The sequence below is a fragment of the Lynx canadensis genome, chromosome A2 (assembly GCF_007474595.2).
Source record: "Lynx canadensis isolate LIC74 chromosome A2, mLynCan4.pri.v2, whole genome shotgun sequence".
Taxonomy (NCBI): Eukaryota; Metazoa; Chordata; class Mammalia; order Carnivora; family Felidae; genus Lynx; species Lynx canadensis.
This window is the reverse complement of record NC_044304.2, coordinates 98,691,777-98,707,551: the sequence shown is the minus strand read 5'-3', so window position 1 is coordinate 98,707,551 and position 15,775 is coordinate 98,691,777. Positions and strand designations below refer to the sequence as shown.

Sequence of the window (15,775 nt, the reverse complement as noted above, 5' to 3'; positions counted from 1 at the left end):
GTGGTTTGCTAGTGTTGGGGGCAGTTCACACCTACATGGAACCACAGAAAGCATCCCCACAGGCAGTGTATGGTCAACTCTGCTGGATAACTCTCTTATCTAGCCATTGTCATTTTTACCAGCTCCTGCAGCAGGACGTGATTGACCATTTCTCTGTAACAGAAGTATTCAAAATTAGAAGTACCCACTTTTATGGAGTGTCAGCTTGAATTTAATTAATAAAGTTAAGTGAATTTAAATTAAATAAAAACTCTCTGGTTATGTGGGGCACCACTCTATCACCCATCACTTAGGTGAGTTTTTGTGTCCCCCCCACCCCGCCCCCGCCAAACTTTTTTTGCTCGAGACTGCTACTTCCTGCAATCCTCAGTATAACTATGTTTCCCTCAAAAAGAAAGTTTAATGTACAGGTTTCTAGGAAAAGAAAAAATCGGAACTCATTTGTACTGGTTGAGGGAGTTTGGTAAGTTGAATGGTAAGCAGTATCATTGATTGAGTAGTATGCCAGGCACCGGGATGAGTGCTCTATGTACCTGTTTCCATTTTATTTTCACACAGTCCTGTGAGTAACAGCCAGAAATGTGCTCTGTAAGGTGTGTGTGTGGGGGGGGGGGGTTCATTAGTTTTGTTCACTCTTACACATCTGCTGTGGAGTTGGCACACAGTTTCCTTTAAAAAAAAAATGCTACAAAGCATTTTGTCACGTTGACACTAGCATTCACTGTTAGTGCAGTGGGCAGTAAACATACCTAGCCTCGTCCGGGTGAGAATCCACATAAGACTGAACTGACTCATTCCTCATCTGCAGGCCTGTGCACACAGTGGGGTCTTAATGGAGAACCCACTGGGTGCTGCCCCGTGGCTCCAGTCCTTTCAGGCAGGTGCAGATAAGCATGCCTAAACAGCCCTTCAGCACACTGCATCCTGCTGTGTCTCCCGTCCGTTTGAGCTGCGGGGTGGCAAGCATGGGCCACTGCATCAGACACCTCTTTAGATGTCACTAGGTACCTCATTGTCCTCCTGTCTGCGCACATCGGACTAACTTCACCATAACTTTGTATAACTTCTGGAGAGCCAGAATGTGATGTTACTCTTGTTCTCAGGGGTCATTTGTTGTTTTGTGTTCGGTTTATGCTTCAGAACTTCCGTTGTCTCCTTGTGCCAAATCCTGATCCATTTGATTCTGTTTGTCTTTGAATCATAAATAGTAGGGAAATCCCGGCTTCACTGTCTGTCTGCCTTCCACTCCCCTCCCCCACCCAGAACTTGTGTGCTATTTTGCGTGTGACCTAATCCTCCTCAGCTCCAATTTATCTCTTCACTGTCCCCTAGAGCTGCTCTCCTTCATGACCCTAAATGCATTTGCATTTTGCCTTGCTTGCTTCCATAAATGACATCATTCTCTCTCTTTCCCTTCCCTTAAAAAGGTAGATTAACACATGGGACGCCTGGGTGGCTCAGTCGGTTAAGCGGTTAAGCGTCTGACTTTGGCTCAGGTCATGATCTCGTGGTTTGTGAGTTTGAGCCCCACGTTGGGCTCTGTTCTGACAGCTCAGAGCCTGGAACCTGCTTCGGATTCTGCGTCTCCCCCTCCCTCTGCCCCTCCCCCCCGCTCGCTGTCTCTCTCTCTCTCTCTCTCTCTCTCTCTCAAAAATAAATAAACATTAAAAAAATGTAGATTGCACAAACTCTGATTCCCCAGCATCCACTTTTCCATCTTTCCAACCACAGATCACACGGTGAGCTGGACCTTGCCTCCCTGTGCCAGCAGATATTGTTGGCCATTTTGTCGTTGGCTTTTTCCCTTCCAGAAGCCCCTCTCTTGACCTCTGTGCCTGGATTGCTGTGCTGTGTGGCGGAGGCTTCTTGTCACTTAGGTCTCCACTGTTGGCGTTTCATCTCCCTGCACCCCACATGAGCTCCTGCCTTCAGTTAGCACAGATGGGGGATGACACCCTCCTCTGACTCCCTCCCTAACTCCCAGCTTGCTTTCCCATTGCCTTCTGGATGTGTCACCCTTCCTCTGTGCCCCTTTGTTCCTGTTACACACCTGTAAAAATATGGGTCCTTTCTTTGATCCTACACATTCCTTCTCCCGCATTCTCAGCAGCGGGACCCCCATACCTTCTTGCTGGTGTAATTGTTCCAATTCTGACCTTTCTTCTCTCTCATCTAGTCTGCTAAAACCCTAATTGTTATCCCTGGCTTTGGGCTCTTCTCCCCTACTGAACTCTCCCTTCTACCACCCGGTCCATCTTTCCGAGACACAGATGGTAGTCACGACACTCTCCAGGTCGAAAGCCTTTATAACCTGCGTTCCTCCCGCCGCACGAGCACAGGAAGGCACTATCGAGGCCTTCTGTGATTTGGCCCCAGTAGCCTTCTCCAGCCTTCTTCTCTCGTGGCCTTAAGCAGCTGGCTGGTTCTTCTGTGCTGCCAGGATACGTAGTGATAAACAGTGGAAGTGCCTGTCTGGCTTCGGGCAGGTCTGCTTTGAATATAGACTCCATCTTTCTAGCTCTGTGATCTCAGGCAGGTTACATAAGCTCCTTCACCCTTTCGGTCTCCATTTGCTCACTTATAACACTGGAATAGTATTATTGGCTACCTTATGTTATGAGGACCAACGGAGAAAATTCATACAGAGCTCTTAGTGTAACGTGTGGTACATAGTAAACACTCAGTAAATGCTAGTGGATGATAATGTTGATCTCCTCATAATTATCACCCATATTAAAACTTCACTGGACACACGGTGCCGGGTCTCTTTGCTCTCTAAGTGTGCCAGGCCTTTGTCACTGTGCCTTTGTGCCCTTCTCTGCCTGGATTAGCTAAATCCTAATTGCACTCAGTCACCAACTGATGTGTTACTTTCTTACGTGCCTTACCACCTCCCCAGGTTATCCCATCCAACAGATATCTTGCCTTTCTTCGAATTGCCATGGCAGTTTATCTGGACCTTACCTCTTCTTGTTTGTTATAATTCCCTTTTCCTATGTGCCATGTTTTTTCTTCGTAACACATGTATTTATTGGACTCCATAGAAAATCCTTTGCTTGCTGGCTGTGTAGCCTTGTGTAAGTGCTGTATTGGTTTGCCAGCCCTGCCATAACAAAATTCCACAGACTGGGTGACTTGATACAAATTTATTTTGTCATGTTCCTGGAAGCTGGAAGTCCAAGATGGTGTCAGCAGGGTTGGTTTCTTCAGAGGCCTCTCTTGTTGGCCTGATGATGGCCCCCTTCTCGCTGTGTCCTCACACTCTCTTTTCATTGTGCACATTTGTGTCCATATCTCAGTTTCTTCTTACTATAAGGACAAAGGCTGCATGGGAGTAGGGGCCACCCATATGACCTCATCTTACCTTAACTGCTTTTGTGCAGGCCCTGTCTCCAAATACAGGCACTGTCTGAGGTACTGAGGGTTAGGACTTCAGTATATGAATTTTGTTGGAACACAGTTCAGCCCATAACAGTTTCTTTAATCTTTTATGCCTCAATTTTCTCTTATGTAAAATCTGGAAAAAATACCTCTTTAGTGGGCTGAAGATCTGTAATCTGTGCAAAGCAATAAATACCCTGATAGCCAGTAATGGATGCTTAATGAATATTTATGACCTCACTCCTATTTCAAGCTCCTTGAGAACAGGAATGTTTTCTCACTCATCTTGTGCCCTTGCAGCTCTTAAGACAAACTTTGAGCACGATTGCTTATAAATGTTTGGGACTTTTATGATGTGAATGAATGAATGAATGAATGATCAGGTAGCAGAAGTGAGTCTGCAGTAATAAGCACGTGTGTTTCTTGGATAGATCCAGATGCTGGGTAGGAACTAAGGTTTCAGTAATAAAGAACCTGTGGAAAGGAAACTTATAGACACCTCAGCGTCCCCACTGTAAATATAATGTGCCACCCACACAGAACCAGTTCTAGTGCAGTCTAGAAAATCTTTGCCTGTCCTACTTGCCGCAGACTCCAGAAAGTCACAGGGAAGTGATTGGTGACAAAATTCCACACACACACACACACACACACACACACACACACACACACACAACAGCATCATCACACAGCCAGGTCTCTCAAGTGATGAGGGACACAAAGACATGCACAATAGGTGTTCCTGTTCGCGGTCTGTGGATTCAGCTATCTTTGATCTCACGGAGGAGGGACACAGGTAAGGCACTGTGAATGGACAATAGACTGGGAGAGCGGCAGCCAGTGTGCCGCTCAGTGATCAAGTCGTGGTGATGCCCAGACACTGTGCATCTGATGATAAGCATCTTCTCTTGGTGCCTTGGAGTCTCTCATTTCCTTCCAGCTTGACTCCAAAGGACTGATTCATCTTTGGTACCTGTACAATGTGCCACTTTGAGTCTGGAAGCTCTTTCTTTCTGAGCCCACCCGAAGCCAGGAGTACATCATTATTTTTTCTCAGTATCACTACACTTTCTTCCCACTGCGTCTGTTCCCTGCAGCTGTCTGAAGTGGATTTGACTTTTGCATTGTCCTTAGTGATTAGAATTCACTGTGCCGTGCTAAAAGAATTGGTATCTATCGATTGGCTGGGAGTCAGGGAATTGAGTATTAAGTTCTTATTTTGTATATAACATTAACTTTTACAACTATTAGTGCAGATATAAGGTAACGAGTAAGACAGCGATTCTGTGCCTAAGGATTATACCCTTTAATAACGGCACCACTTGCAGACGTACAAAAAGTTTGTTGTGAGGTCAGATGTGAAACATAAAAGTTGCCCTCTGAAAGAAACTGGAGAACTGGAATTAGAAGTCACAGCTGTAAGTAAGCCTGTCAAGCAGCCTCTCAGAATTTAAAGGGATCATGGAGGTGATCCAGTGAAGTAGAGCGATTCTCAAATCTCACTGCACATCTTAATCAGGTTTTTTAAAGAGCAGTTGCAGAATTTCTTATTTATCTGAAGTAGGATTTGGAAGCCAGTACTTTTTCAGAGCTTCGCAAGTGACCATAACATGCAGCAGAGAGGGGCACCATCACTTTGGGAGAGAGGAAAAAAAAACTATGGTGACACTACTGTGTCACAGACATCGTGCTGGCTGCGGTCCGTTTGCCATCTCCGCAAGCCTCATTTTGAGTGAGGTGGTTTGACAAATGGGACAGGGACTCAGTGTGCACATGCGCGCAGGTGCCTCTGCAGCCGCTGTTGATGAGTGTGCCTTGCATTCCTGTGCTATTCTTTAAGAAGATCGACAGTGCAGATTCCTGTCCGTTCTGCCCTTGATAGAGATGCTGTTACCCACATTGGGACTTTTATAAATCAGCCTCAGGTTGGATTAATTCCAACTCAGCAAATCTTTCTCATTCTGCTCCCATAAAACAATTTTTACATATTTATTTTTTATTCATTTTTGCAACTCAAGAGCTTGGGTCAGGAAGCACAGGCATAATCCTCATTGTACCATTGGTGCTGTTACTAAGCCAGGTCCATTTCCTCCCTTCCTTCTGACAACTTTAACTCCCTTATGTCATGTGGAAAGATGCAGTTGCAAACCCACAAAATACTGAGGAGCTGTAGACAGGTGGGGACTTGGCCTTTCTGCCTACCCGCAGGTCCCAGCAGTGTGGGAGCAAAGAACAGCTGTTCTGAGCCAGAGAAGAGGGAGCCAAATGTCTGTGGGACCAGAAGAACACACCAGCCTCTGGACATATCGCCTCATGCTCTCCTTCCCACTATCTAAGGGCCTTTCTTGGACCTTTTGATGAATCTAACCTAGGTTTTTTCCTGCCAGGATTGTTTGGCCCACCTCCTGAGAGTCACGTAGGAGAGCCAAAGGTGAGGGGTGAAACAAGTAAGCAAAGAGAGGTGGTCTGTGTGGCCGTCAAGACACTGGACCATACTGCTGCCTTCTAAACAGTTGTAATGTGGTGAGAGGGGTGGGCTTGGTCTGTTTTTAAGATCAAGTGTGTCTTGATTAAGATATCAAGTCGGTAAAAATAAAAAAAAGTTTGATTTGTAGAGAATTAATGGATGAACATATTTCTTTACTTTTTTTAGCTAACAGTGCTATGCATATCAGATAAGTTATGCAGAGGTATTTATTTTTCTTTATAGAAGTAATATATAATCTGTATAGAAGAAATAAGAAATACAGCAGAAAAGAAAATAAACCACTTGTAATCCTACCACCTAAAAAGCACTACATTGGTGTATTTTCTACACGACGGTAAGGGATAACAGGGGGAAAGCTGTACATGCATTTGAACATGAGAGTTTATACTTCCCCATATATATATATATATATATATATATATATATATATATATGACCTTTTCCACAGTATTTTTGTTGGCAGCGTAGTATCTCCATTGCGTGACATACCCAAATTCATTTAATCCATCTCTCATCGTTGGATATTTATATTGTATCTAATTTTTATTTCCAAGTGAATTATAATTTCAAGATCATCTTTGTTTCTCCAGTGTTGATTAGTACTGGCCATTTTATGAGGGCACATACATTGCTTAATGGGGTCAGAGAATCTAATAAGAAGTAGTTTTGTATGATATTAATCCAAATTATGCTTGTTACCGTGATGGCATCTACTGAGCTGTAAAATATCAGCACCATATCTGGTCTAGCGTGGTGGCGTCACTAGGTAATAAAGATTCTGAACTATACTGTGTGTCACCCTTAGTTTGGAAGAAATAAAATTTAATATATTTGTGACAAGAAATAACAAGCTGAAGTACAGTGATTAAGAATGTAATTGCATATAATAAATACAAGCTGAGCTTCAAAATAACTAGCTTAAAACTTCCCTTATAATACACTTTATTGTTTAAGTACGTTTTATTCTTTTTACTTTTATTTTTTTAAGCATATTCATTTTGAGAGAGAGAGAAACAGAGCACACAAGCAAGGCAGGGGTACAGAGAGAGGGAGAGAGAGAGAATCCCAAGCAGGCTCCATGCTGCCAGCACAGAGCCTGATGTGGGGCTCAAACCCATGAACCATGACATCATGAGCTGAGCTGAAGTCAAGAGCCAAATGCTTAACTGACTGAACCACCGAGGTGCCCCAAGTCCACTTTAAAGATTTCCACTGATGATCTCGGAGGTGGGGCACCCAGCCACTGCTGGAATGAAAAATACACATTGCTCAGAGTTTGGGGCATAATTGATTTGATGCATATTTTTACTACTTTGACATTTATCTTCTATAAAAAGATTAATCTATACACAGGTAATACATACATAAAATTATAAGAATATGCAGCTCCATGAAATGGTGTTTGATGATGGACCTGATTTTTTAAGAGAAGACAAAATAGCTTTCATCTAAGTTTACATGTTCTCTGGCAATTCTTGAATCATTGCCAGAATCATAGAGTCCATCACGGGAGAACCTGTGTCCTCCCTATCTCCTCCTATTCTGACAAGCAGGTTTGTGTCTCTTTATTTGGATACTATTTGATTTTCATTTTAGTGCTGCCTTTGTGCCCTTGGCTTTGAGCCCTGTGATAGCAGTTGTTTGTGCTTCAGGGAATCCATTTCATTTCCATGCAAGGACTTTGGTGAAGCCACGAGACATCTGTCTCTCCTCTTTGCCCTCTTTCAACGTCTGCATGAGGGAAATAGGACCTCAGTACCCAAGACCTCCTCCTTGGCAGTAACTGTATTTTGATTCAGACTCATAGGCACTGTCTTTTTTCTTTTTTAATGTTTATTTATTTTTGAGAGAGAGAAAGAGACAGAGTGCAAGCAGGAGAGATATGGGGGGGCGGGGGAGATATAATCCAAAGCAAGGTGCAGGCTCTGAGCTGTCAACCTAGAGCCCAATGTGGGGCTTGAACTCATGAACCACAAAATCATGACCTGAGATAAGTCAGATGCTTAACTGACTGAGCCACCCAGGTGCCCCATCTTAGTCCCTGTTGTAATTGATGGAACAAGGATGGAAAACTACAGTCTCTTGAAGATAGAATATTCTGAGCTCCATAGAGGATAATCACACCCTCTTCCCGACCTTCCTTACCCTTACTCTTCTGTGATCCTAAATCTTTACTTTTTTCTCTTTTTCTAGGCAGGAGGCTCCCAGGTGATTTTCACAAATCCTTTAGAAATCGTCAAGATCCGTTTGCAAGTGGCTGGAGAGATCACTACTGGTCCCCGAGTCAGTGCCCTGTCTGTCGTAAGGGACCTGGGGTTCTTTGGGATCTACAAGGTAACTGTCCTTTTTAGTCATTTACTTGATCTGTGTTCATCTCCTAAATTAGCAGATGGGGTGAACTATGTAAATAAACTTCTCATCAGCATGAAATTGACTCCTCACATTTTGGTACCTGGAGAAGGCATTCTGCTGGGGCCCATAGGGTGCCTTCATGCATGCTATCAAAAAGCCATCCTTGACGGCCGCCTGGGTGGCTAAGTCGATTAAGCGTCCAACTTCAGCTCCGATCATGATCTTGCACTTTGTGAGTTCAAGCCCCGCGTCAGGCTCTGTGCTGACAGCTCAGAGCCTGGAGCCTACTTAGGATTCTGTGTCTCTCCATCTCTCTCTGTGCCTCTCCCGCTTGTGATCTGTTTCTCTCTGTCTCTTCAAAATAAATAAACATTAAAAAAAAATTTTTTTTAAAGCCATCCTCAAAATATACTAATCACAGATGACTATGATGTGAGTATTGCTCAGCAGTTAGCTCTTTGCAGCAACAGTGGCTGGAGCTTTATTTGGACTTGTTATCCATACAAAAAGCTAATTCTCAGTGCTGTCCTCTGTGAAGGATAGAAACAAAGATCACAGGGTACCATTTTTCAGAAGATAAACTGAGCTCAGTTAAAGGAGAAGCCCGTACTAGATTGGGAATTTATTTTCTGATCCTGTATATTCCAACCCTGTCCATGTATATGCCTTTGTCATAATTATTTTGAATCTTAATCAATTGTCATTTAGAAAATAGTTTTTCAGAATAATTGCAAAACCAGGCTTTCAGAAAATTCTTGAAATTTATTATTCACACTCCTCTACCAAGAAGTTGAACTGGAATATCCTAGAACTACCTCCATATATCCCCAGCCATAAGGCTTTATCAAACATAAGGTGTAGGGGCGCCTGGGTGGCGCAGTCGGTTAACCGTCCGACTTCAGCCAGGTCACGATCTCGCGGTCCGTGAGTTCGAGCCCCGCGTCAGGCTCTGGGCTGATGGCTCAGAGCCTGGAGCCTGTTTCTGATTCTGTGTCTCCCTCTCTCTCTGCCCCTCCCCCGTTCATGCTCTCTCTCTGTCCCAAAAATAAATAAACGTTGAAAAAAAAAACAAAACAAAACAAAAAAAAAACATAAGGTGTTTACAATTTTTCAGTAAGAAAGTTAAAAAAAATTTTTCACGGCCAACTTGACTAAGTAAAGTTTTAGGGATAAATAAACCTGAAGTCAGATGTTTACTCAAAATAGTTTTCATTTATTTACACACAAACATACAAATTCCCATCATAGGAAATTGATATTACTTTTTTCTGTCCATACATATCAAGAAATATTTTATTCAAACTCTTTGTAAGAATTTTGAATCAGTGTTTGGATCGCCACCTTGTGAATCAACCATTCACATGGTCTTGCCGAGTACATTGTCTGCGTTTTTATCCCACGCTGGCAGGGTGAAGCACTTTTGGGCTCCGTGTGCAACATTGTCCCTGGAAATTTTATCCCATAGACACACAGCGTGAGGACAGTTGTTTCTTTTTTCCTCTTCCTTTTTTTTTTTTTTTTGTAATGTTTGTTGTTTTGTTTGTGTTTTTTTGGCGTTTATTTTTTTATTTTTGGGACAGAGAGAGACAGAGCATGAATGGGGGAGGGGCAGAGAGAGAGGGAGACACAGAATCAGAAACAGGCTCCAGGCTCTGAGCCATCAGCCCAGAGCCTGACGCGGGGCTCGAACTCACGGACCGCGAGATCGTGACCTGGCTGAAGTCGGACGCTTAACCGACTGCGCCACCCAGGCGCCCCATCCTCGGACGCTTAACCGACTGCGCCACCCAGGCGCCCCATCCTCTTCCCAGTTCATCCTGAATGGACATACCTGGTCCCATAAACAACTTATCGTATTGCTTTTGAGAGTCTGTGTAAAATGCCTTGTTTTGACATTCAGCATTTATGAGATCCTACCCCCAGGAATACTCCCCCCTCCCCTTTTCTTTAATTCAAGTTTTGGAGGTGATTTTGGTATAAACATCCAGTGTTAGTGATGATTGAGGTTGTTGCAGGCAAATCCGCCTGTCCCCAAATGCTACTCTGTACTTCTCAAGGTCAAGTGATTGTACCCCATGATCCAAGACTTTGTTAGACTTGAATATAATGTGACACACCTTTTCTGGGGTTAGTTTTAGGGGGGAAAACTTGCCTTATATTTAGGCATGTGTGGTTAGGAATAAGCATGCAGATTTTGTAAGTAGTGCCCAAAATACTCAGCCTGTGGTTGTGCAGGGAGCACACTGTTAGAGGCATTTCACTTACCAAATTATTCTCCAGCTGTAAAGGAACAAGCAGTATTATCACAAAGCACAGCACTGATAATTTGAAGAAGACTCGTCTTTTCTAAATTTTTAGGCTCTCTGCAGACTGTAGCAAGCGTGGCAGCACGTACGTCATTTTGACAAGATGCCAAGCAGTCTTTCAGCAGGTTATCTGGTGAAAAGCACTTAGGTACTATGGCAATGACTGTTATCGAAACGTCTCGAAAGATAAAATGGTAAAAACTTGTTTGCTGACACAGAAACGGAGACTGTTAAACTACCTGCAAATGATATAAGACTGAGAGTCCTTTTCATCTTCACAGTATTTCAAAATCTAAATCCCTGCTAACACCCCTTACAAGAAGTTGGTCTCCTGATTTTGCAGTTCGGAAAATAGAAGCTGCCGATGACGGGTATCTGGGCTGAAACCGAGGCTCAGAAGTTTCTTGTTTCCACTGCTTTCCTGAAATGAGCAGGATTGCTCAAGTTTGAGCAAGAGACCTCTCCCATATAAAGGTAGTTTAATTACTAGCCTGGTGGTTTAATCCAGTTCAGAGGCATTCCATGGGGCTTGTTGCTGCCTTACAAAACGCTGCTTTTGGAGTATTGGTAATTACCAAGTGAAGTCACTAACACTTTGAGCTTCTGGAAACTCGGGTGTCTGTGCAACTCTGCAGTCCCATCCTTTCTGCAGGCCATTGGTGTCAGCGGCCAAATTCACTGAGACTGAGTCTAGACTTCAGTCAGCAGAGCTCACCTCTCCATTCTGTTGGCTCAGTCCGGCATTATCACCCTCGGCGACCCTCCTTTATGTTCCCCTGTTCCAGCCACGGGTTTTGTTTCTTGCGAATCTCTCCTCTCCAGTTTTGCTCATCTGACCCCACCCTTCCCTGCTCAGAAATCTTTTAGCAAGTCAAGATCCATCCTTTTGGGGAATGCTGAAGCATTGGAGCTTTGGGACTTTAGCATTTCCATGATTTGCTGTGATTTTGTTTCGGGGTAGTGCTTTTTAGTCATAAAGGTTTTTCTCTGTCTCTAAAAAAAAATTTTTTTTAATGTTTTTATTTATTTTTGAGATAGAGAGAGGCAGAGCATGAGCAGGGGAGGAGCAGAGAGAGAGGGAGACACAGAATCTGAAGCAGGCTCCAGGCTCTGAGCGGTCAGCACAGAGCCCGACACAGGGCTCGAACTCATGAACCGTGAGATCATGACCTGAGCTGAAGTTGGAGGCCCACAACCGACTAAGCCACCCAGATGCCCCTCTGTCTCTAGTCTTTTTAAGTTGGGCAGAAAAAGGGAAATGGCCTGGAGTGACCTAACAATGTAGAATTTGGTATGTGTCCCTGCAGGTGGGTCTTTAAAAAGAGAACTACTGTCCTGGTTTTAGTGGGGACTGGTGATCTTCATTCTCCTTTCCTTGGATCTTTTGTTTGCTGTTGTTTACATGACAATGTAAGACCCGGGAGGAGTGTGTGGTGAGTGGCTCTGTCTGTGTGTTTAGGCCTGCTGTTTAACCTCACCTAAATTGGACTTAACCAGTCTTTCTCTTTTTCTCCTGAATTGACTTGCAAATTACCCAAGTATTCTGTGACTTCCCAGTAAATGGTAATTAGGACGTTTGCTTTAGAAATACATTTACAACTGAAAAAAAAAAGTGGATTTGGTAAACATTTCACATTCCTGAGGTTAGAAATGGTTTAGAACAGATATAGTGAACTCTGCAAACAAAGCCCCCCCCCCCCCACCTTTTGGTAACATTTAGGGAGATTTAGTCACAGCGCAGACTAGGTAGGTAATTGAAGTAAAAGCAAGAAAATTAACTGCCACTGAAGGAGCTATTTGAATATAATGTAGTTTTAAAAAAAAAAAACTACAACATATATTACTTTTCTTAAGAATATATGAGCATGTATTTCCCTTTCCCTACATAAATTTTGTTTATTGCATACGCCCCTGGAACATAAATAAAATCAATTCCGTCATAGAAAAGAAAGTGGTATGCATCTTTTGAATGGTACCTTGCCCATAGGAGCCAACAGAGCTTTGAGGAGGGAATGGTTTACACTGTAGTAATGGAAGGAAACATCATTTAACATTAATAAGGGCAACACAGCTGATATAGGCTAAAAAGTTGCTTCCTTAAGCAATGGACAAGTTCATGGTGCTTTGTGAGGGCAAAAACATGGTCCGTGAAGCGGTGACAGCCAGGATATCAAGCATTGTTGAAAACTGCTTTCAGATTATGTAATCACAAATTACACTCCAGCCTGGAAGGTGGTCATTTAGGAATAGGAGCCATATCGACTGTGTTCTCACCAAAGGCATTTGTCCCTCTGCATTTAACAGAGCATTCAAATACAGTTTTCATCTACATGCATGCATGTGTGTATGTGTGTTCATTCACATAGTGTGTATAAATCAGTCACTGGAGCTGCTCTCCTTAAAATCAGAAAGCAAGTAGTGATACATCAGTACATTCTTATTTATTCTGCTAATTATCTCAAAGAGATGTTGTTTGTGTGTGTTTAAAATAGAAGTTTACCTTTAAAAAAAATCAAATAATTCAAAAGGTATGTGAAAAAGTAAGACTCTCAAACCCTTACTGCTTCCTTCTCTCTTCAAAAGGTAACCACTATTTTCTTACATATCCTTAAGAAAAAAAATCTAATTACATCTGTATTTATCTCCTTTTCTCTCTGTGTATCACAAATTGTATCAGTTTCAATGTTGTATGTGTGTGTGCACACTTTAACACAAAGGGAATGTTTTTTTTTTAATGCTTATTTATTTATTTATTTTTTGAGAGAGAAAAAGGGAGCAGGCCAGGGAGGGGCAGAGATAGGGAGACAGAATCCCAACCAGGCTCCGCACTGTCAGCGCAGAGCCCGATGTGGGACTCGATTCCACGAACTGTGAGATCATGACTTGAGTTAGATGTTAACCAACTGAGCCACCCAGGCTCCCCAAATAGAATATCTCTAAATACACCATATATCTTTTTTAAGTTGAAACGTATAGTTGACACACAATGTTATAGGAGTTTCAAGTGCATGCAGTAGACCTTAAAACTCTTTCTTCGTTGTACTTAATAGCTGTGTACATTTTTTTTTAAAGTTTTTCTAAGAAGTTTCCTATTGATGAATGTTTGTATTGTTTCTAGTTTGGGGATACTATAAGCAATGACAAGGTGAATATCCCCTACAGTGTATTTTGACATAATTTTGTGAGTATATGCAAATGATAAATTCCTAGCAATGAAAATGTCTAGGTCAAGGGGCATGTGCATAGTTTCAGTGTGAATAGATGTTGTCAGATGACATCAGTTTATCAATTTGAGCTTGATAGTGTATGAGTACACAAGAATACTCAATTTAGGAGCTTTTAAAAATACCTATTTTTCTGAGTTCCTGACCCCACCTGAAGAAAACAGTTGTCCCATCATTACTTTGAGGACACTTGTGCCCTGCTAATTTTCTAACATCAAGGGCCATTACATGGTTTTACAGCCACCAAGGTGGTAGTTCTCACCGTCTTACTTCTCCCACATTTATCTTTCATTTGGGTGTCTGTGAAAGCCTCTTCATGGATTTATTCATTTTGACTCTTGACTCCCTTAAATCCATTGTCCCCACAGCAGCCAGAGTTGGTCTGTTTAAAATGTAAATCAGATTAATTAATTCACTCCACACACTTTTAATGAAAGCTGACTACTCTGGTAGGTTCAGATGCGGCTGTGAAGAGCCAAGTCCCTGTTCAACGTTTGGTGGGTAGAAAAAGCCATCAAGAAAGTAAATTTGGTGAGAGGTGGGGTGGGGAGTGGCAGAGATGGGCAAGACAGGTGAAGGGGTGGGAGATAACAGGCTTCCAGTTATGCCGGGAATATGCCATGGGGATAAAAGGTACAGCATAGGGAATATAGTTAGTGACATTGTAATAGTGTTGTATGGTGACAGATGGTGGCTACGCTAGTCGTGAGCACAGCACTAACATCTAGAGATGGTGAATCACTATGTTGTACACCTGAAACTATCACGTTGTGTGTCACCTACACGCAGTTCAACAAAAACAAATCTCTGACATCAGGTGGGTGTTAAGACTTTGAAGAAAAAAGAGGCAGATGAGGGTGAGGAAAAGGCTCAAGGCAGGATGGGATGTGGGGCAGGAGGTGCATTTTTTTTTTAATTTTTTTTTAATTTTTTTTTAACGTTTTATTTATTTTTGAGACAGGGAGAGACAAAGCATGAACAGGGGAGGGTCAGAGAGAAGGAGACACAGAATCTGAAGCAGGCTCCCGGCTCTGAGCTGTCAGCACAGAGCCTGACTCGGGGCTTCAACTCACGGACCGCGAGATCATGACCTGAGCCGAAGTCGGCCGCTTAACCTACTGAGCCACCCAGGCGCCCCAGGGGGTGCATTTTAATAGGTGATCAGGAAAGCCTCTCACATGAGATCTTATTAAGCAGAAACCAGAGGAAATGAGACACGAGTGTGCCCTACAGAAACCATGTCTTCCTAATGGAAAACCATCTAGCAGCTTCCTGTTGCACCTAGAATAGAACCCCAGCTCCTTCCCTGTGGCCCTATCTTCTCCACCCTCCATTTTGTACCATCCTCTGCTAGCAACACTGGCTGCCTTTCTTTTATTCAGCTATTCCAAGTTCACTCCCTCTTGCTTTTCCCTCTGCCTAAACATTCTTCCCTTCACATCTTAGGTCAACAGACGCTTGCTCAGAAAGACAGCCACATCACTTGCTGTCATAGTCTCCCTGGGTGTGTGTGTCTGCTCATCTAGAGTGTACTTTGATACCAGAGACCTACCTTGTGTAACAGTTTCTGACACATAAATAGACACTTGATAAATATTTGTTGAGCAAATGAGTGGTAAACAAAAGCCAGGTGTTTCCAAGTTATAAACAAGGATATTAGAGCACAGATAGTGAGTGAATTACTTTGGCAAGTAATGACCAAAGACTATGATGGTGGGATGTCAACTGTAAAGAAAGCAGCTAATTATATGAGAGCTTGCTTTCTCCTTTTCAGAGGCATCCATTCCTTCACCCAGCAAGCTCTGCCCTGGGTGCCGGGAATACAAACATAAATAAGAAGTGCATGGTTTTATCAGAAGTTTACCATCTCGTGGGGTGGTCACACCAGTAAAAAGACCCTCGGAGTACAACATATATGCAGTTGGGAAGGGCTGTCAGGGGTGTGCACAGGTTCTAAGGGAGGTGGGGCTAACTCCACAGCAAGGTCTGGAAGGCTTTCTGGAAGGGAGAGAGCCTTAAGGGAG

General features: G+C 43.0%; 1 protein-coding gene across 9 annotated transcripts in view; it reads left to right on the top strand.

The window, feature by feature from the left end:
• Positions 1 to 15,775, top strand: part of SLC25A13 (solute carrier family 25 member 13) — a 186,499-nt gene that overhangs the window by 146,967 nt on the left and 23,757 nt on the right. For all 9 annotated transcript variants that reach the window (XM_030307993.2, XM_030307992.1, XM_030307995.1 and 6 more), the window contains one exon: positions 8,063 to 8,203. In XM_030307993.2, the coding sequence (XP_030163853.1) occupies positions 8,063 to 8,203 (141 nt within the window). The remainder of the gene's footprint in view (positions 1 to 8,062; positions 8,204 to 15,775) is intronic.